The 21,852-nt window shown below is 46.5% G+C and overlaps 1 protein-coding gene across 3 annotated transcripts in view; it reads right to left on the bottom strand.

Annotated features, from left to right (window-relative positions):
• Positions 1 to 723: 723 nt before the first annotated feature.
• Positions 724 to 21,852, bottom strand: part of ARMH4 (armadillo like helical domain containing 4) — a 70,185-nt gene continuing 49,056 nt past the window's right edge. The window contains exons 6-9 of one of the 3 annotated variants that reach the window (XM_050898519.1): positions 10,396 to 10,427; positions 9,274 to 9,378; positions 5,663 to 5,797; positions 724 to 5,457 (exon numbers count right to left, since the gene is read on the bottom strand). In XM_050898519.1, coding sequence (XP_050754476.1) covers positions 5,389 to 5,457; positions 5,663 to 5,797; positions 9,274 to 9,378; positions 10,396 to 10,427 — 341 coding nt within the window. In that variant the 3' untranslated portion in view covers positions 724 to 5,388. The remainder of the gene's footprint in view (positions 5,458 to 5,662; positions 5,798 to 9,273; positions 9,379 to 10,395; positions 10,428 to 21,852) is intronic. The other 2 variants (XM_050898520.1, XM_050898521.1) reach the window with 2 other exon arrangements.

Genomic DNA, 21,852 nt, shown 5'->3' with positions numbered 1-21,852 from the left:
CCCGCTGGCTCACATTCCCACCCTGCGACCTCCACCTATACACAATATGGCAAAAGGATGCGTACCCAGCCCATGTACTTGCATGCGATAACACAATGCGTGCAAGGACATCTGCGAACAGGACTGGGGAGACAATTATAAACCCAGCCCGTACACCTCTTACTCACTCTCAAGTCTTTCCAATTCTTCTGCTTGGATCACAGGTCCATCAGGTGTGTGCGATAATATTCACCTGCAATAAGGCTGCTCTTTCATGAAACATTTGCAGCACCTACATCCAACACTCAAAGCTCACCAGTGCTGTATCACTGAGGTCTTGAAAGATGTGTGCACAGACCCTTGCTCACGGGGCAAACTGGGAAGGGCAAATGTCCTGATATGCACAGACACCTGGCTATATGTAAACATCAATAGTGTAAACATGTCAGTGTTGGGGTTCATTACAGCTACTGGAAACCCAGCCGAGGGAATTTGGGGTGTTACTCATCACAGCCTATGGCCGACACCTACCTCCAGGTAAATCCTACCCAAAAAGTCCCAGGCTGAGGCTCCCCGCTGCTTGTATGCCCCCCGCAAGCCCAGCCTGAGTCCTTGCACCGACCACGCAGCATGGAGAAAGAAATGCAATACTCGAGTCTTCCAAGCAATCACTTCACAGCTTTACCTGGGAGACAGTGAATGCCATGAACCACAGATCAGGGAGACGAGCCGCTTAAAGTCAGATATAATGGACAGCTTTTTATTTCCCAATGTTTTAATTTAACAAAGTGCTACATTCCATAGTTACAGTATGAGGAGTTGTTCTTGTCAGAAATAGAAAACCACAAGAAAGCATGAGGACTGCTAATATCACTCTATGGAAGCAGTGCAGTCCAGAGAAACCTCACCTAGGTGAACATCTGGCATTAGAGACACCTTTAAAAACCAGCAGCTGTATAGTGCGGGCGCATTTCATCAGGGCAAGAGCTGCACGCCAGGCAGGCTGGTTCCTCCCGTTGGAAATGGGGCTGTAGACGCCAAAGCAGTTGTGTGATGCCTACAATAAATTCTGGCTTGTGCTATCAGGAAAACCCAAAACAGAGGCGAGTGACTCGTCTTGTGCCGAGTCGAGAGATTATTATTGCTGCAGCAAAGTCGCCATCTCAGCCATGCCTTTGCATGGGGCCACAGACACGTTAGCAGTGTCATGACCCACCTCTACATTCAGGGGCTCGCGGTTCACCTAGCACAGAGGACGAGGAGGGCGCTTCTCGGCTGCTTTTCTTGTCCGTCTCTTTCAAAAGAATCTGCTTGTTTGGCAATGCAGAGGTATAGATTAAATCAGCAGAGCGTTAAGAGACTGGAGGCTTCAGCTCCCACCTGAAACCCTCCTCCCCTTCCTGCCTGCAATCTGATAATTTCAAGCAAATGAATCAAACTCCAGAAGTTGTATAGAGAATATTTTTAAGAGCCCAATCCAAAGTCTGCTGGCCTTGGATGAGAAGGGAAGAAGCTGAATGATGCTTGTGCTTTAAGGACCTCCAGAAATTACACTGACATCAAGGGCACTGCAGAAAACCCTGTCCGTGCTCCAAAGGCTCCTACAAGCTTCACTGGGACCCAAGGCTGGGTTTGACTGTCCATCTTGCTTCCATGTTAAGAATAGCTAAGCTGAAGACATGGGGAGCCTCCAGGCTCTGGGGCACGTGCCTGACCAAAAACAACTATTCAACAAAGACCTCCACTTCAAATGGACATCGGTTGGGATCTCTCTGCACTGCTGAGCAGCTCAGAAAGTTGGCCAACAGCAGTCTCCTGCCAACGAGCAGCTCCCAACCAAGGCACCTTGGCTGATGGTGTTCAGAGCCAGAGACAGGCCTGGGAGTGAAGATGGACCACAAGCAAAATTTTTGGGCAGCCCTTCTAGCCCATAAGGCTGGCTCCAGCACAGACCAGAGAGTCAACACTGAACTATACATGCAGCTGGACCTCTCTTTTGACTACAACTCTCCTGCTTGCCAGTTTGTCCCACCATGCTTGCCATATAACCGCTCCGATATTTGCAACTATTTGTCAGCCCCACTTGAGGCACCACTGATATCCAGCATCCCAGCCACCCACGCCATGGCCTCGCCAAGTGAAGCCTCATTCTTGAGGACACCAGGGCACGCAGCCGATGCACCAAAACACCACCTTCGTCATTATGACTGGCAGCGTTGCCTTTCATTTCTTAAGTTCATTATGTTGGGGAGGGAGAAGAAGAGAGACAGTGAAACTGATTGCCACTGTAGAAACTCAGTGTTTCCCAAACTGTGGATTTATTAGCACAACAAAAGGCCACGGCACCTCCCCACCAGCCTTCCCTATCCATCAAATTGACAACCCATCCATAAAGCTCTTCCTGCGCTGCCAGAGCTGGGGTACTTACACTCAGACCAGCAGCCTTGCTCCGCCATCCCTCCTCCTCCTGACTGGCCCAGGAGCGCTGTGTATTATCGATTAATTAACGCAACTTGTGCCGTTATCACACACTGCGCAGGCACAGTACCATTAACAGGAAAGCAAGAGGAGACTGTCCTTCACAGGCTGTTATTGCACAAAACCCTGCTGATCTCCAGCTGCTTGGGTCTTGCTGGTACATCTGCTCCGTTCTGCAGTATCGCTGGCAGCTCCTCTTTTCCAGTGTTATTTTGCGTCTCTCTTTCAGGCTACAGTCGCATGCAAAGGACTCAGCCAGCCCAGCCACCATCCTTTCTGCTCCAAGACAAGACTCCCTCATGCAGAGAGGCCAACACCCTTTGCCACTGCTTATTCTCCATGCCTCCCTGGCTGGAGCAGGGTAAAGCATTTCAAGAACATCCTGCAGCTGCCTGTGTAGTCTTGTTTCCAGCCTGCCTGGCGCTGTACCTAGAAGACAAGCCTTTCTGGAAGGCAAACTGGAACGGAGGAGAAGTCATTCCACCTTGCAACCCCCATCACGCCTTGCCAGGAACAAATCATCAAAGAGTCCAAGGGACAACATTCCCTGATTCCCAGACCTGCAAGACAGCCAGCAACGCTCAACTGGACTGCTAACACCTCCCGGCCACCTCCAAGCGGCTTAGGAATGAGAAGGAAATAGGGAGAGATCAGTCTGGAAGGAAAACTTCTTCCTAGCTTGGATTGATCACTTATTATGGAAGAAAGAGGCTTTAATTTTGGGTAGGGGCACCTGGACTTAACAGAGGGCTGCCAGTCAGTGCCTGTTAAAGAGGTGGTGCTGCTTTTAGCAAGGCAAAATTCTCCTGGTCAAAGTTTCAGGAATGAAAAGGGAGAGATGCAAGCACTGTGGAGCCCTGGCTGGGAAAGCCTGTCCTAGAGGGATTAGGGTATGAAGGCTCCCCAGTATGTTGATAGACCAGGTTTTACTGTGTCTCCCCCCAGCTTGATTCCCACACACTCAGCAGGATGAATGTGTGAGGGACCACACACAGCTCTTTGACTGGAAGACTAGCATTAGTAGCAGCATTTTGAAGCTAGGTTGTCCTGCCTATCCTTCTCCAGGTGACTCAGTAGATGTGTGGGTAAGGCCTACAGGAAAGTACCTGGGCTCTGAAGAGCACTGCTTGTTCGGAGCTGAACATCATGTCTGATGAGTTAATGTCCAGAGGAGGCCCTGACCCTCTCAAGAGAGAACTCAGCTTCAGGAGGGTCTTCTGAATGTCCTCTCTACCTTGCAAACCCACTCACATGCCCACGAGACATTTGCTCACCATCATCGACATCTACCCTTGACAATCTGACAGGTCTGTTCACCTTTCCAAGGAATGAAATCCTGCATCTGCCCCTCCTCAAACTCTCCTCCCTTCCACTTCTTTGAAGACTCAGTGGGATTTAATTTCAGTAGATGTGTGGTCTGGCCTTATTTGTCTAATCAGGTCTCCTCCAGCAACAGTCACTGTTCCTTGTATGAAGGATGATTCCCCACAGAACAGTGATTCCCACCTCAGAAACATGGACGTTTTGCAAAAATGTCAGAATGAAGTAATTTCACAACCGGAAGCAGAGATAAAGTAACGCAGCCCTTTTTCTAGCTATTTTGACAGCATTTCTGTGCAAAGCGACATTAGTTTCCCCTGCTCGGTTCCCGTAACATCTCAGACACTGGCTGTCTCCCTGTGCAACCCGGTGCTAGCAGCCCAGGCAGCACGGCAGCTTGCCCTCATCCCGTGCCACCCTTGGGCTTCACCTCCACAACCCTCTGCAGCCATCTGTCCTACAGCTTCACCTCTTCCCCCACGGCCAAGGGTTCCCAGTGTGACCATTTCACCTCCCCACAGCAGACATCTCTCCAGCTGTGGCTGCCGCTGCTTTCCGACTATTAGCCACGAATCCCTCAACACTGACAGTCACCCGCTCCGCAACCTTTGGTGCCTTTCTGCATTTGGCAGTCTGGAGACAAGACCCATCCAGGTCCCCCAAAGGTGCTGCCGTTCACGCAGCTTTCAGGGGCTGAAAATGCAATTTCCAGTGGGTAAAGGAGACAGATGCTCCGCTTTCAAGTCTATGTGAATGCAGCCTTGTGAAAGATGAACCAATAACTAGTGTCCTTCAAACAGGAGGCAGAAGCTGAGGAAACCTCTGACCTGCCTCTTCTCTTACCTACTTGCACACTGAACATAAGCTAAAAGATCCATGCAAGACTATCCGTCAGTAGGCGAGCGCTGGTATTTATTGTGCTGTAACAGACAGTGCTGGTTGAAAATGGACTAGGATTTTTGTTGTGAATCAAGTGTTGAGGCCATTCCTTTGTGTCTCCAAGAAGCGTGGAGCAGAGCTGAAGGAAGAAAGAAGGGGTGAAAGTTGGGGAACCGAGTGCAGAAATGTGCTTCAAACTGTATCAACAACACTGTACATGGGCACTTCTCAGGTGGCAAGGGATACAGTTCAAGTGTATAACTCATTAATTAAGCAGAGCAGCTAATCTTAGCATTAATGAACTCTAGCTCAGGTAATGTAACATTTAAAATTAACGAATTGGACAGAAGTCATTCACAGAAAAGATTTCCATTCCCGGGTTAGGTGAGAGCTATTGTTATGATGAGATTACTGCCAGCCAGGACCAAAACAGTACACCAGGGTAATAGGAAAATAATCGTCCATATGGATCAGCTCCAGCTGTAACAAGATGCACTGTGGATCTGAATGAGGCGCCGGGTGCGAATGTGAAATCTCACTACTGTATCAAAACAAACATCACTGCGCGGTACACGTAGAGCATAGCATGCCGTTTCGCCGGGGTGGTACCGACCACTGCTCGGTGGCTCGGGGCGGCGGAGAGCAGCGATGCAGCAGAAAGTCGCTTGTTCTTTTTCTCCCCCTCCCTTCTTTTAAAAGTCACGGGCCATCACAAGGGCACTGCAGTTCGATTCAAAATTCATCTTCAGAGCTGTCAGCTAAGAGCATGACTCGGTCTTGCATGCTGTTAAATTCCCTCTGCTAGGGGAAGAAAAGAAACATGAAAGAGCTCCACATGCAAAAAGGAAATGAAGAACATTTGGATACCCTCCATACTCTAAGTGAGAGGTCCCAGGCACTTCAGCCCAGACAAACCATAACCATAACCAGGCTGCACTCATTCTACAGCCAAAATGGTTAACAGGAGAGTGGGTGGGATTGGGGTTTTCCTTTGCAGTTGTCGTACCTTTCTTTTATGTCTCTTTGAGCCATTTCTCCTTCGGCGATTCATAATCTTAATGCTGTAGAGTGCTCCTAGGATAAAGAGGGCTCCAGCTATTCCGACTCCTACAGGAACCAGCATCCCTGACATGTATCCTGCCTATGTGGAAAAGAGAGAAGCAGAGCAGCACTCACAAGACCATCCTTTCAGAGTTGTTTTTCACCAGTCTAGGACTACGATGTATCCCTATGCTGCTTTCGTCAAAGTTTATTGTATTTGAGTCCCTATCACCCGCCTGCATAGGATGAGCCCTGCTTCCAGGATTGCTAAGCAAGCCCCCAACCAGCCCCACTCCAGGACCAAGCTGCTAACCACCACGGCTCACTCACCGTCAGCTTTTGCTGACAGATACTTCCTTATGATAGCTGAGACACTGCAGTGTTTGCCTGCCTTTAGGAGAGGGAACAATTTTGGTGCAGAACTGCAAGTGCTGGGGTGAAGTGTCTGTTAATACGGGTGCATGCGTAAAGGAAAACCTTGACCGCCAAGGGCAGGCAATCCCGAGCCACAACAAAGACCTGTGAACAGCTTCACTACATGCTGTACAGAGAAGGCTGAGTGCTGCTTTGAGCTCCCCAGGTACTGCCAGCATAAATCAAGGCACAGGTATATGTGGGGCCATGTTCAACAGAGCTCAATCCGGAGAGTCAAGAGCTGCCATTATGCTTTTCGGCACGAATCTGGACTAGCAGCGCGGCGCCGAGTGGTGCAGTGACGAATGCCTCGGGACCACGCTGCCCGCAGCTCTCTGCACCGCAGCCCTCGGGGTGGCAGGCGCAGGCAGAGGAGAGCGCGGTGCAGGCAGAAGAGCCAGTGTGTAAGAGCCACCAGGCAAGACGGCAGGCACCAGCCGGGGAGCAGGCAGAACGGGCGAGGAGCTGTTTTCAGGGAACGGCTGCACTGCGAAGCAGGGATGCTGACCTCCGTCATGGGATGCGGACTGGAAAGGGACCCAACATCCTCCTGGTCAGCTCTGATTGCTGGAGTGTGTCTTACCGTGGCCAAACTGCTAAATATACCTCCAGTATGAGTATTACACAGCTCCCATGCTTCCCAGAGACACGTTGGCATGGGAAAGCAAGTGCCCCGGGACACTAATGTTGTATCTCAGCACGGGGACAGCAGAAGCCGCTCCCAACACCCACAGCTGGGTCTCTGAAGGAGCTGAAATGCAAAGCCAGGCTGTGCTCACTTTCTGCAGGAAGAAGCAGCAGTTTGCCCTCTCCCTGCCCAGCCCAGCCTGAGCCTCCTCGGCTTCGTACGCAAAATCTTTGAACCAAACGCTTTCGCTTTGCGTGGGAAGGGGTCACTTGCATGAGCAGGACAATGACGTAGAGGGAAGGCAGGCACACCTCCAACTGGCCTTAAGGGAAGCACAGCAAACATAAATCAGCTCTAATTCAATTGCTGTGATCCGTATGTTTGCATTGCCCATTAAAAAAAAATATAGATAGCATGACTAATTTAAAATTACACATTTAAATATTTAAAATCCTTTGGAAAATATTCCCAAGTGCTTGTTATTTTGTATTTTACTGTTTTAAATGAAAATTAACCTAAGTTTTAAAGTGCCAGATTGCTTCAGCATCCTCTTCAGCATCCTTACCTAATTCAGGCTGGGGGGCTCAATGGAGTAAGGGAGGCAGGTACAGCCTGGCTCCCTCCCTCATTAGCACTGCCTTCATTCACACTGCAGCAACAGAGTCCTCTGCTTTACCCTTTGCCATCTACACCCCCCAAAACAGATTTTACACCTGCCAAGGGACACATACACAATTCAGAGGACTATCAGACAGCTCTTAGCAAGCCTCAGTCCATTGCTTACAACCACTCATCTTCATCTGCATTCCCAAACTGCAACACAGCTTAACACATGCTTACGCTGTAATTGCTTTTCTTCCATAAACCACTGAGTTGGGGGGGGGGGGGGGGGAAGCTATTCAGTGCGTGCTGCCCTGGCTTTGTACGCTTACTTGGAGAATGAAAATAACTGCTTTCATCTAGGGCAGATACAATGCTAACAAGGGCTGTTTTGCTCTCCCAAACCCCTCCAGATCCTGCTCAGTGCTTTAAATAGTAACACCTTTGTGCCCGGATCCCAAGGCTTGAGGGATCTTCAGCTGCATTGTGCAGGTTCCCCGAACACCCTCCCAGAAAATCCAGCCCCACTCAGCACATGTGCTTGGAGGGGGGCTGTGTGCCTGCACCCCAGTTCCCGAAAAAGGAGGTTAGTGAGAACACAGCTAAGAGATTGTATCTCTGCGAGGCAATTAAGGTGCCTTAATTGGGTGACCTAATTAGTGCAGCGTGGGTTTTTCTATTTCTGGAACTTTGCTGCTGGCGTAGGCGGCGGGGGGAGACTGGAAATGGCTTTTTAGCTGCTGCCCAGCTGAGTTTCTGTATCAGAAATCACTGGGTTTAATACAGTGAACTCTAGCCTGTCCGTGAGCCTTTATCATGCCCTTTTACAGGCTTCCCCCAGCAGCTGGACCAACGATTTCTACCCCAAAAGCCTGCAATGTGAAGCAGATCCAGGACCTGTTCTCCCAGCCCTTCTATGTCACACAGCCCAACTCATGAGGGCTTCTGCACTTGCCTGATAGACTACCCCATTTCACAGGCAGCTCCGAAGCCACTTTTTTACCCCTTGCCCATGGGGAAGATGCAGCTTCTTTACAGATCCTAGAGATGCTTTTAATACACCCAATCCATGACCGTGACCTTCCTGGCTCCACTGGACTTTGAGATAACAGCAACAGAGGACTTCAGAGGAACCTCATATCCATTATTCGGCATACCAAATGCAACATTTGCACAGTGTTTGCAAGAGACCGGACATAAATCTGTCACTGACCCGTGCTCCTGGTCCCACGCTCCCCACACCCCTCCCTCTCCCAGCAAGGCAGCCCTGATGGACACAGCAGGACACATCTCTCAGGGATGGGGCCATCATGTGCCGGGATCCTCTTCTGGAGGGAGGGATCGTAAAATAGAGAGGACAGGGCTCTGCCAACAGCAAATGACAGGGGTACATATGACTGGTGCTGATAAACTCAACAAGGAAGAGGAGGAAATGGGGTGTGCAGGTTTATTTGCAAGTGATTTGCTACACCAGCATTTGGCTGGGGGTGGGGGAGTGTTTTTTGTTGGGCTTTTCTAAGGGAAAATGTGAGCGAGGTGAAAGATCAGCCTCCACGCATCTGCCGTTCCCCAAAGGAGGGAGATGGCTCAGGGCCGAGCCTCTCTTTTAAGTGGACACTAGCAGATCCTCAGTTATGCCAATGCTTGTGCTGGGCACTGCCATGCAGTCCAACATCTACCTGCAACAGGTTCGGACTTTACAGAGCAACTCTGTTGGAGACTGGAACATGCACCCCTCCTCTGCAACGGGGAAGGACAGAGGTAGCCAACAAGGTGCCAAGAGGAAAGAAGTGAAAGCTACGGCTTCAGTGAGAAGACACCTGATGTCCCCGAGCTTGTGTTGTGCTGGCTGGGGTAGGTCTGGCATGAGCAGGTGACCCATGCATGCTACATTCACTCCAGGCACTCAACCAGTCTTGGTGTCTGCTTTTTACCTTCATCGGGAAAACCATTCTCTGTCCTTTCAGCGTTCGCTCTGGCTGAATTCCAGGCCAAGGTGCTCTGCTATGAGTATAGATCGTACTAGACATGCCTCCTTCCTATTGTAGGCAGAAAAGCAACTCAACAAGGGCTGGGCAGGAACCCACCTTAAACCCTTCCACTCCCCAGTCCTAGAAAACAGATACCCAGACCCCGTCTCTCTGTTCAGACTTGACGGTAAGGTGCTGCCAAAATTTGGTGGGAATCACGTGGGAAGGCTGGGCTCATTGGGTGACAATCTGCTTAAGCTTAGAGATGTATTTTCAGGCGCTGGAGTTTCATATCGAGTCATTATTCCTTGTGGTGGTTTTTTTGTCTATTGACTCTGATCCTGTTCAAGAATTTCCAAGCCCTGTTGAGTCACAAATTGTTCTTGTCTTAAAACACTACTGTCACCTCATTTCTAGCTTCATGGCTTTGCCGTCATCAACACAACATTTGGAAGCCTTCACAACTGTTTCAAAATGTTAATATTTGCTCTAGGGCAGCAAAGCCTAAAAAGCCATCACTGCCTGTGGCTGGCACAACTCTTGATTCTGTGTACCACCACCCTGTAATGCCAGGGAGAAAAGATCAGGGTCTTTTCAGTCTTCCTGTGTTTGCTCTTTTTTCATTCCAGGAATTTGCAGCTCTTCTTGCACGTGGAGGTAGGAAAGGTCTCGTCCAGAGGTGGTGGCATGGCAGGCAGCCTCTCACCAGAGAGGATCACGAGATCCTCTTGATCTGGACCCAGAACCAAGTTTAGGACTTAGAGAAAAGGGGTGGAGGTAAGTTAGAGGGCAATAAAAAAAGTAACTCGGGTAGTCTGAAGAGAAGGTCATTTTCTAGTGCAGAGAAGTCTATCAAATATCCCTGTCCCTCCTTCTGCTCTTAGTTACTACTCATCAGGGATGTACTGTGGATTTACACCACTATATACAACAGCAGTATCTCATTCATTTGCCTCCCAGAGAAAATGTTAAGCCCTTTCTCAGTTGTCTTTGTAGACATAAAGAGCTGCACTGACAAGAGTTTATTTATTCCTGCAAGTAAAAATGTTTTTGCTTTTAAAGTAATTGAAACACTGAGCCTCCTACCTTATCTTTCAGCTTCTCCATCCAGCTTCTCACTGAAAAATAAGACAAAAAAGCTGTAATCATGTTACTTATGTTATATTAATTAGTAACGAATGATAATGATAGTATTAAAATAGACATTAATTAACTTGACAAGCTGATAACACTTTTCATTAGATTTCCTCTCTTCTCATTCGTGAAAAAGAGCAAATGCAGCAAATCAACACGAGAAACTCTTCAAGTGAGTTGGCAGGCAAGAAGCTCGCTTTTGCCTGTGCGATTCACATCTTCAGAGTGATTAAAAAGGGAAGATGAAAAACTGTATTTCAGGTTGTGGGTTTTTAACCAGCACTTCTCACACACACACTGGGATGTCTGACAGGGAGAAAACCTTACAGTGTGGCTATCCCCTTCCACTGGCCTCCTCCACATAGATATTCTTCCCTCTATTTGGCATAGCCTGTAATGATACCTAAAAAACTACTATTCCCTGTCTTTTATTCCCCTGCTTTTCCGGAAGCAGCCACTGCCTGCTCTGGGAAGTCACCAGAGGACTGCGATAGCACTGGAGGTGCTAAATTAGTAAACCAAGTCAATTTATACTGCCATGACAGAGACTTTCATTTCCTAACAGTTAATATAAGTCCCACGAAATATGATACCCAAGAATTAGAAGTCTTTAATGGCATGTACTTTGGGATGAAATATTCAGCTAATCTCAAAGAACTGCAAGCGCTTAGCAGCGGGTGCACGACTCATTAACTCCACAGGCGCCTGGATTTGTCTGCACTACACTGAAGACAAAATGCTCAGCCTTTGAGAGATCCACTAGTATTTTAACAAATTCCTGCTCATAGGTAAGAGGCAAGTAAACAGTTAAACGTTGGGTTTTTTCAGGGTTCGGCAACTGTGTTTTAAGCCCTGGTCAAGGATCCCCATTCCTCCAGGAGGACAATGCTACAGGCACAAGGGGACTCTTGGATGCACCAATGTCCTTCTGAGGGATATTTCTCCCAGGATGCATTAAATCCCAAACGTAACACACTGTTTACGGAGTGAGACCCTATTTCCAAGCCTGCTTTCTTACAGAAGCTCCCTTCAAAGCTTGCATTAGCAGTATTAGAGTCTGCACATGCACATATACCACTCAGGGTAACCATCCTTCTGAAATGAGAGCCTTACTGTGAGTGGGGAGGGTGCAGCAGCAGGGCCATCAGTAAATGGCATTTTTATGTCTCAGATACAATACCGAGAAGCACAGCAGCTAGGAAGTAATAAGACTCAGCCCAGACATCAGCATCACTGAATTAAACTGCATCCTTCGAACAGGTTCAAAGTGATTCGAATACTCCCTTTTTAACTATTAGTAACATAACAAACACTTTCCAAACAGAAGGATCCCAAATTACCCAGAGGTGAAAAAGTGTGGAACAGGCACAGGCGCATACACGCAAACTCACTTATCTCTGACAGGTAGCTAAGAAAAAAAATGAGTTATCCAGGAAAGAGACACACACAGCACTAGAAGAGGACAAGAGGTCTACTTTTATCAACTCTTCCCACCATTAGTCCTGACCTGCATGGACTAAGCCATAGTAAACTCAATTTATGAAGGTGCCATCATCATCATCCTCTGCCAGTCCAAGCCTGCATGCCTTGAATGTCACTCCCAGTGCAATAGCAGAGAGGAAGGAAACGCATGGTTCCCCTGGGCTAGGTTTCTCAGCTGGGTTTCTAGATGTAACACTAAAAAAAACACTGGGTGTAAATGTCACTTAGACTTTCAAGGAGAGCCCCTACGCTGCTGCCTTGCTGACAGGCATGGGAGAGACCAAACACCAGGAACATTCTGCTTAAAAACACAAATTTTGCAAACCAAAGGAATTAATCCCAAAATTCTTGCCAAAGAGCCTTCTCATGACTCTCACATTTGACAATGCTATCGTGTTTTACTCCAGGCTGCCAGGAGGAGTGGTGACAGTGACTGACAGTCACACGGTAACAGCCACAGCTTCAAAACCACAGTGTACATTTTGAAGCTTTGGAGTGACGACCTCCGTGCACATCCAGACAGCTACACGTGTACACACAGTGCGTACACAGCCGGTTAAAGCCGCTATGATGCTCACTTGGCCCTAACTCAAGCTAAGCACAAAGCCTATTTTTACATGTCTTTCACAATAATTATATGGGATCAGTGATCTCGTCAATAGTCGACCCACTTTCTTGAGGCTGAACAACGGTGCCTCAAAAGCAGCAATTAACTCCGGAGTATTTCTGACAAGTCAGAGGCAGGGGCTGATCTAATAATGTTCTACTACCTATTTTCAACGAACACAAATTCTGGCTTCGTTCCCCTCTGCTCCACAAAACAACAGCAACATGTCCATTGGGACCCACTGACTCTATAGTACAAATCTTTATTTGCTGTTTATACAATTGCTTATTATTAAAACCAACCTTGTTTTCAGCCATGTAGAGCACATGTCAGATGCCTTCGTGAATCAACCCAAGCCACAGGAAAAACAACACAACATGATTTCTCCCAGACTAGGCGCCTCTCCGAGAGATGCTCTAACGCAGCCACAAGCTGTCTGGCTGGGTGACAGCCTCTGACCTGTGCTAGAGGAAAATAATGGTCCCAAATTCAGGCGGTTAAGACAGCAGGAGGTCAAAAACCTGGCTGGCACTTCAATGTCCTGGCAGGACTGCACCAGTGTGCAGCAGCAGCGGGTCCAGCTCTCCTGGGCAGGAGCGGAGAGTGCGGAGCAGTCTCAGCCACAGTCCCGGACCCCCCCACTTTGCAGTCGGTCAGGCTGGGGCCATGACAAGTCAAGGAGCACCGGATTACCGTGAATTACAAACACTTTTAATGTCACTAATGCACAAAACTGTTTTAACACCTTTGAGGAAATGACAAGCCACTGTGTCATTAAAAAAGAGCACTTACTGCTCCAATTATTTACCCATATGCGGACACTATGGGCTGTGGGTAGGAGATAAAGCACTTTTTCAAGTTAGAATCGATATCTATGCTAAATCGCTACCATCAATTAATTCTGGACTTCAGACTTTAATTATGCACCATTATCCAAAATTAATATTCTGAACTTGGTCTTGGAAGAGGAACATTCTGGATGGCACCTTCTCATAAAAATGCAATGCGCTCTGAGAACACTAGGTGACTTGGCAATGAGGCCACGCAAATAATTAGTAACAAATACTCTAGTCCATGTATTTTTCATCATCCCCTTTTTTTTCCTTCCCTGATCACTGAATGTCCTGAACAAATGACAAGTCTCTGGGTGTGAAATTACTAACAAGTGTCTGCAGCGCTGGCTTGTCTTCCATGGCATTTTAAGGATGGTGACTAGCCCAAACTCTCTGCCTTGGCTTAAGTTTGATCCCTTGGTTTCATGGGGAGCTAAGTCAGATGAGTGTGGAGCACTTCTGAAAATTATATACATAATCTGACATTTTCTCAGTGATTTATGTAATGTCTACATCTCTGCAAATTAATTTTAAATAACATATAGCTTAAGATTAAGCAGGTCAGGAGCACGGAGGAGGAGCACGGTTGTCTGGCATTGATGTCAGAGCAGCCCAGGATGAATTCAGACTGTTACAGATGCACCGTGCTATTTTTAGTCATTTTTACCCAGCTTTCCCCTTCAAAATGTGCAGCCAGGTATTAAGAAGCCACAGTGCCAACTAAAGAAGTTAGGCTAATTTGCAGAGGTAAGCAGCAGCCTGCGGTGCCTGCCTGGCCCTTTCTTGGAGGAACCTGGTCCAAAGGGACAGTCAAAAAGCCCCATGAGGAAAACCTTCCTGAAAGTTCAGGTTTTGCCAGACGCAGGCTGAAGGCTCAGGAGAGGGGCAATAGGTGACATTTGAGGGTCTGTGGTACATGGCACTGGATGGCCCAACATCTCCTTTCACCACTGAACTCTTCAATGCTATAAATCCAAACTAACCCTCTTGTCTTCCCATCCCTCTCCTTTCCACTGTGCCCTACAGCTTTTCATCCCCTACAAGAACAGATTCAGCCAGCTTACCCAAGCTGCTCATTTGTTTTTTGCGGAGCTCCTCTTTACAGAGGGAGTGATCAGATATAATTTACAATGGAGAATCGAGAAGGAAGAGGTTTGGAAGCTGCTTCCAAGTTCAGCTGGAAAGATCCTCTGACAACGAAGCGTTTGCATGATTTATATCAGGGAAAAATCCAGTATTTGTCACTTCTGACCAAAGAAAATGAAATTAATGTAGCATGACAGACCATATTCACCACAAGTCTAAACCACAGCCTAACACTTTTGTCCTAGGGAAGAGTCTGACCTCTTGGTGCTCTGCTCAGGGATCTCGCAGCATCCTCAGCTTACGGCCCTGCAAAGTCTCGCTACAAACAACTCATCTGAAAGGAGGGGGGATGTTAACTGAGGGCAAAGATCTGGAAAAAGCACACAAAACATTTACTACACAGTAACTCCCATGGGTACTGTGCATCCCCACCATGGAAAAAAGTGGGTCCACATGTACTGTTATTAGAATCATAGAATATAGAATATCTCAAGTTGGAAGGGACCCATAAGGATCATCGAGTCCAACTCCCTGGGCTCTCCTTCCCTGAACCCTTATCGGTGGCCTTCAGTCATGATCTCACTTCTTGTTGCTGTTCCAAGGACTGTCCGTGTTCAAGTAAGTTCTTTTTTATCAGTCGTGTCTCTTGAACCCCCTTTTGTTCTGGAAGCTGCAGGGTACTGGGTGCCAGAGCCAGGCTCTGCCTTTAAGCCTCACCATAACACACCATCAAATCTCTTGCCAAAGGCTTTTCCCTGCTTCCCTCACCACCCCCCTCTGAAATCAGGAGCACAAGTCCTCTGGGCTTCATGCTTTGCCAACTTTTAGTAATCCTAATTGCCTAATTATCCACTCCAATGCAATGATAAAGCTGCTTAATAATTCTGTTCACTTCTCATTCATTCTCTCCCTTCCCAGATAAGAAAATGCAAAGACTTTACCTTCTGGTGGAGATTTCAATCAATAATTCATGCCCTCCTGCCATCAGTTCCGTCTCCCCCTTCCCCTCTTGGATGCCCTGCTGCTTTATCTTGTCACTTTAGTGTCATCTTATCAGCTTGTTTTAATCATATTCCCTTTTTTAATCATCATCTAAAGCAATTCTATTCTTCCATGGCAAAACCGGCACATTATCCCTCTGCCCTGTGCATGTCGCTGTATTTTCAAATCCAGCATTTACATCTTCATTCCAGAACTTCATCTTGATACTGATGAAGGTACATCCAGCACCTTCTCTTTTAATTCTCCACCACGACCACCAGACCAGTGGTGAAAATGTGGCACCCAAGCTCCTACACACTCTCCAAAGGGCAGAGAAAAGGACTGAAGGATGGGTTTATGGTTAAGAACTAACTTGGAGCTCAGGTACCCTGACCCAACCATTACATCTGCAATTCCTTAAATGCAATAGGCTGAGAGAGCTGCACCAAGCTTCATTCTGAGAAATCAGAAAATATCAGTCACCCCAATACGCTCAGGGCGTGAAAAGATTTTGATCTAACAGCTACTGTTAATTGCTTTCACGTCTGTCTGAAATCAGAGACATCCCTATCTCAGGAACCAGAGAAGCTGTTTAAGGACAAGGCCCCCACTGCAGCAGATGACAGTCCCCACCGCAAGTGATCGGTGCGTCGGACAAGAGGCAAAGGTGGATGGAGCCAAGGAGCAAAGACAGCAGCTCTTTTTGAGCACTGGCAACGCCTGCCGTGGATGTTGGGTTTGCTCTGCCTTCCTCCGGCCAGAACAAGGTCTTCATCCCACCCATGGCTACAGTTGCTGTAAGGCAAGAAAAAGCCAGCTTGGTATATTTGCAAGAGTGTGGAAATTGTAAATACGTGGTGAGAAGGCTTTGTGTAGGTCACAGTACAGTGAAACGTAACTGCATCTTGCAGCTGACGCAGCTCAGCACAGCTTTGCCATCGCCTTTTTCCCTAGGACAAATTCATTCACCTCTTCCACGGCTGCCCGTTCCCCTCCTCTTCCCGTTCCCCTGCTCTTCCCATTCCTCAACATGAAATGGCTGGGGTTTGGCGTTGCTTCTGGTTGGGGCTAACAACTGGTGGTAGTCAGGAGGTGTAAACTTCGTCCTTGATGTTTAGACTTTGCTAGAGACCCCGCTGCCAGAGCAGCTACCTGTGTAAGCTTCTGCAGTGAGAAAATGGGACGTCACTGTCCTCTAAAGTGCCTGTTCAATCTCCGTTACATACATTAAAGCAAGCCATTTGCTATAGTTAGTTCTCCTCTTCCCTCACTTACACGCACAATTGCCAAGCTGTATTCCTCGATCCAGTAAAGGAGAGCTGCTTAAAGTGTAAAAAATAATGAAAAGATCGATTACTTTAAATCAGTCTATATATACCAAGCAATCTGCCCTATTACATTACAGATTTCATCCCTTTCTCTTGCAGGTGAGACTTTCTTTTAAATGAGACTAGTGAGAACAATTTTGCAGAAATGCTTCGTGCTTCATCTGCTCAGCTCTGACAAGTTAATGGCACAAGGCTGCATCGGCTCCTTTTCCTTAAAAAACACAATTGCCAATTTACTTACTAGTACAAATAAATAATACAGAAAATGGCATTTGGCTAGAAGGTAGCATATTTTTATTTCCAGAAGAAAAACTATACCTACTTGATGTGAATTTTGATGAACGCATTTCCCCTCATGCCCAATTCAAGAAGACTTGAACAGCCGGATAATCAAACGTCAAACTGACAATTACCAGTTAGCTTTCAGAAAAAAATTTTGGCTGGGTGAACTTTGAATTAACAAAGTGAACTTTAATAGTTACCATGCAACTGTCTGATTTATTAACTGTACCGCCTACGACCTTTTCTCTGTCCGCCCAGCTACAACCCAAGCCTGGCTGCACACTATCGCCTGCCACGACCTACCCAAACCTCTTCAGAGAGAAAGGGAAATGGGGAGGACGACTCACCATGCTCACCCAGAAAGCAGAAGCTAAAATGGGCTTCCTAACTCCTTCCCTGACCTTATCAATCCTTTTGAACCTGCCTTCCCCATGGCATTAGGTCAGGTTTCTCCTTTTCCTTTTCCCTTGCACTTTTTAAGCTGCTTTCCACTTTGATCTGCCCGCACCGAGTAGCCACTTGCTGAGGGTGGCAAAGGCACTGCCCTTCTGCCTTTGCATTTCTCTGTAAACTCAGTTCTTCTGCAGTGCCTTCAAAACACTTGTTGGCATAGAGAAACTATTTGTTTCTCCCTAAGTGATCCCAGACAGGCGCAAGACGTTAAAACAAAGCCAAGGTAGAAAACCTCTCGGTATCCTAAGAGTAAAAGGCATCAGTAGGACGTTGCTGTGAATTGGCTGTCACAATTTGTTGTACGATTAAACGTTTACTGAATCGTGCCGTGTCCAAAAGCTGCGTGCACGCTGGGAGAGGAAATGCAAACCTTGCTTATGGAAATGGCAACGCCTCTGCCAGAGCACACGCTGGACCAGGTTCTCCACCGCTCTGCCCTGGCACAGTTCCTAGAGCAACACACAGATTTACCAGCAGCGAGAATCCACCCTGCTTTAGCTAATGGGTTTTCTTGTGCGCTCAGAATGTTCATATTCATCAGCTTTCATTCATGACATAGTCACAGTGTCCATATTGGGAATATAAAGCATTCCTAAAAATTTAATTGGGATGCCTTAGCTGCTGACCAGCTCTGCCACTTGTAGCTAGCCCTCCTCCTCTGTAAAATGCATGTCATCACTGCCTACCTGAAAGGGAGAAAATGTTTGCAAGACTTAAGGTACATCCCATCAAACTTCAGGCACTTATCTGAGATGCCCAAATCAAAAGTCTATCTACCTTCAACTCCCAGAGTCACCAAGGGAGAGACCAGCACCTGGACAATGGCATCCACCCCACTCCAGGTCTTTTTTTTCCTCTGAAGAAGTCCTTCTCTTCTGCTGGATACAGACATCTGAGCAACTCTGATGCTTCACTTAGAGGGGAGGCTCCTGCACCAAATTGCCTGGATGTTTTCAAACAGAAAGTTTCATCTGGGAGAAGTGCAAAGCATAGAGACAAGATGGGTGAGGGTGAAGGAGGAAGCACGAAGGCAGTGAAGCCAGAGGACCCGGAACGGAGCACACACAATACTACTATTGACAAGTATTGTGATTTATTGCACACAGAAGCTGCCTAATTCCTGCTCTGACTGTGATATTATCTTCTGCCCCTCCCTCTGTAGTCCCGCCTCCGTACCATTAGTCTTACTGAACCAAGGAGAGAAAGAGAAATACCTTAAAAACTCCTAAAAAGACCTAAAATGCAACAGCCGATCTACAACATAAGTGTGCCACAACTGCAAGATCTAATATCTTGAGGCTAAAAGCAAATACAGCGTGGTCTCATAGGCAATGGTGAAAATCTCCATTCAAAACTCCAACCCCTGGGTTCCCTTGGCTGAGACATGACAGACAGCAAACCCTGATTTGGGTCTCAAGAGCTTCCAAGCCTGCCAGAAGGTCTTCACGCTACATTTCTTCTTCAGCCCCTCTCCAAGGGAAGCAGCATGCACGAAGCAGGGTAGCGCTTTCATGGCAGTTTTGGGTTCATCTTGTTGCTCTTCGGAGATTTTTAATCCATTCTCTGGGTTACGGGAGTCCAGGTTAATGTCACTCATCTGGTCCTTGCAGCGAGCAATGAGGGCACTTGCACAAATCCATCCCAGCCCAGCGTGATTTGGGCCAGGGGAGGGGGAGCTGCCAAGGAACTTCAGTTGGGTGGCAGAATAAAACATCTGTACGGTAAAATTTTACAAGAATTCAGCGTGCAGGGATTAGCACAAACTCTGGAAGAGATATATTAGTGCCCTGAAAAAAGCACTGAAAAAGCCCATGAAGGCTTTCTTTCATAGGACACATGGGTCTTCAATTGCTGCTTTTATGTAGTAATATTTGGATAGTGGTATGTAAATAAATGGCACACAAAAGCTGTCTTAAAAAGGTTATTAAAGCTGCAAAGTCAAGACTCATGAGTAAAGAAACACCCCATTTTGCATGTTCAGCAGGATACCACTTCTAATTGCCCATTATTTTTTTCTCAGAGATCTCCAGTAAAAAAATTATTGATGGTTTATTTTTCCCCTCTCTTCATACACTGGAGCAAGTGAACTCCTTTAGCTAAAATTTTCTTTAAAAGTCTGGGGCAAGCACCATGGAAAAATTTCAGCCCAAACTGTTAAAATTTGGTAAAGTTATCAAGAACTAGAATACAACAGAATATAAATCCAACAAATTTAATGATTGGTATGGCTGTTATTGCCAGGCAAACCACATGCATGTGCAGATTTACAGGGCAATGCCTTATGGGGGAAGCATTACCCTTCCATAGTAAGCGCATCTCAACCTTAATGACAGATTTTTTAAAAAGCTTTAAGGTACGCTGAGATCCTCAGTTGGCCATTTCCTGATTTACAGCAGCTGAGGACACAGCCCTAGAACATAAATTCTTCCTACCGTCAACAGGCTCTGTGTTGTGTTTGCAATCTGCCCAAGTCATCTTGGGGATTAGAGAAAACAAAGCCCGATAAATAACAGCGCAGAGCCGCTCTGCGGCGGCTGGGAAGCTGTGCCGTCTGACGCCACCAACGCCGAGAGCCAAGCTGCAGAAATGGTTCGAGGATCTTTGTACTTCCATTAAACCAATCTTTTAGCTCTTGCTGGCACCAAGTCCCCCTGAAACTGCCCGTGGTTTTGCCCGAGCTACGACTGTAGGATTTGACCCCATATATTTGCAGAAAAAGAACACGAAATGGAAATTGGTCCCATGCTACCTTTTAATGCCCATTTTTCAACAAGCCTATTTTCCGCTCCGTAACCCAGCACCCTTTCCCATAATCTGGGAAAGACAGATACATTTTTGCAAATTAAAACTAAATGTCAAGTCACTGTGATGGGGGGAGTGAAAAAGCCGGAGAGGCTGCAGATGGAAAGCGCCTCACGCATCCCTCTGCTCTAACAGCATCTCATTTCTGCTGCAGCACGGCAGCAAAACAACGGTCGCTGTTATTTGACTAAATACCTTCCAAATCTCCAGCTGAAGTCACGTGATTTTCCCCTCTACAGAGAGTAGAGGGCATTTCTCCATGCAGCTACTCAACCCATTCATTCAGCCCTCTCTAAATGCAAGCCACAAAGACTCTCCTGTCCTCCTGACAGAGCCTGCATCCTTATCTACTTTAAAGGATCAGCAGCTAAACTGCAAAATTTCTTTCTGTACTTCAGTTTATGTCTAATATTAATCAGGTTCAGAAAAGATTCTTGGTTTGCTTTTCTCCTTCCATAAAGAGCAAATGTAATTTTCAGAATAATTTTTCCTGGGGACACTGTATGAATGATTTGCCTGCAGCAAGCAAGGCTGAAATAGGGTATTTTCTATTTTTGTGTTTAAGAAAAAGAATGCATTTTTCTTATTTCAAGTTTTGGCCTTTATTTCGGCTGGCGAGGTGCAGCACTCTTCATGAAATGACATGAAGATCAATAAAGTACTAAATGGTTGGAAATGAAAATGATGGAGTTGACCTTTAAAGGAAAAAAAGATATTGAACTGTGTTTTCAGCAAACAATTATTCTAGTAATTAAACCACAAATCCCTGAGCATCGATTAGATGCTAGAAATAAAATCTGATTATCTCAGAGACTCATTTTCATGCAAATACTTAGGAACATGAGCACTGTCCAGTGTTAGTCGCAAAAGGAAAATGCACTTGCTTATATTTGCTAACAGAAAAAGTCTGATTCCACATTCCTCTCGCATCAAGAACTGAACATCGATTCCCACTGTGATTCCCTGCTCTTGTGATGAAACACCAAATGGGGACTTAAGGTTCCTGACGCTGGTTCAATAGCCTTGCAATTGACTTCTTGTATAACCACAGGCAAGTAAATTAATCTCTGTTATTCCATTTCCCATCCTTACCATGAGAATATTAAGGGTATAATATATAATATTTAGTAGGTCTTTTCTGTTTCTTTTGCAAGTTGCTTGTGTCAGAGCCTCTTCCTACATATTTTAATAGCCCCTACTGTAACACCTCCATCTGGATGTGATGTTCTAGAAGCTAACACAGTACAGATATTAAATCACAGTAAAATGGTCTTATTCAGAAACAAATGCTCTTTAGGAGGTCATTATTTTAAGTATCAAAATATCTAGGGTGCTAAGGAAAAACAAATATATTCTCCTTTCCCTACTGTCATTAGCATCCACTCAGACTGTATTACCTATTCTTGAAGACAGAACATGCAGAAAAGTTTTTAAGGAATGTTTGCAAGGAGAAGCAAATTGTCAAATAAATATAGGACCAAAGAGGGAAGAATTCTGCTGCTCAGAAAGCTGCTCTGAGCATGTATTTGTGACAGAAATTGAACCTGATCTTACT

This window comes from Gymnogyps californianus, chromosome 5 (assembly GCF_018139145.2).
Source record: "Gymnogyps californianus isolate 813 chromosome 5, ASM1813914v2, whole genome shotgun sequence".
NCBI classification, from domain to species: domain Eukaryota; kingdom Metazoa; phylum Chordata; class Aves; order Accipitriformes; family Cathartidae; genus Gymnogyps; species Gymnogyps californianus.
Note: the sequence above shows the minus strand (reverse complement) of the source record. Positions and strands in the feature narration are given on the sequence as shown.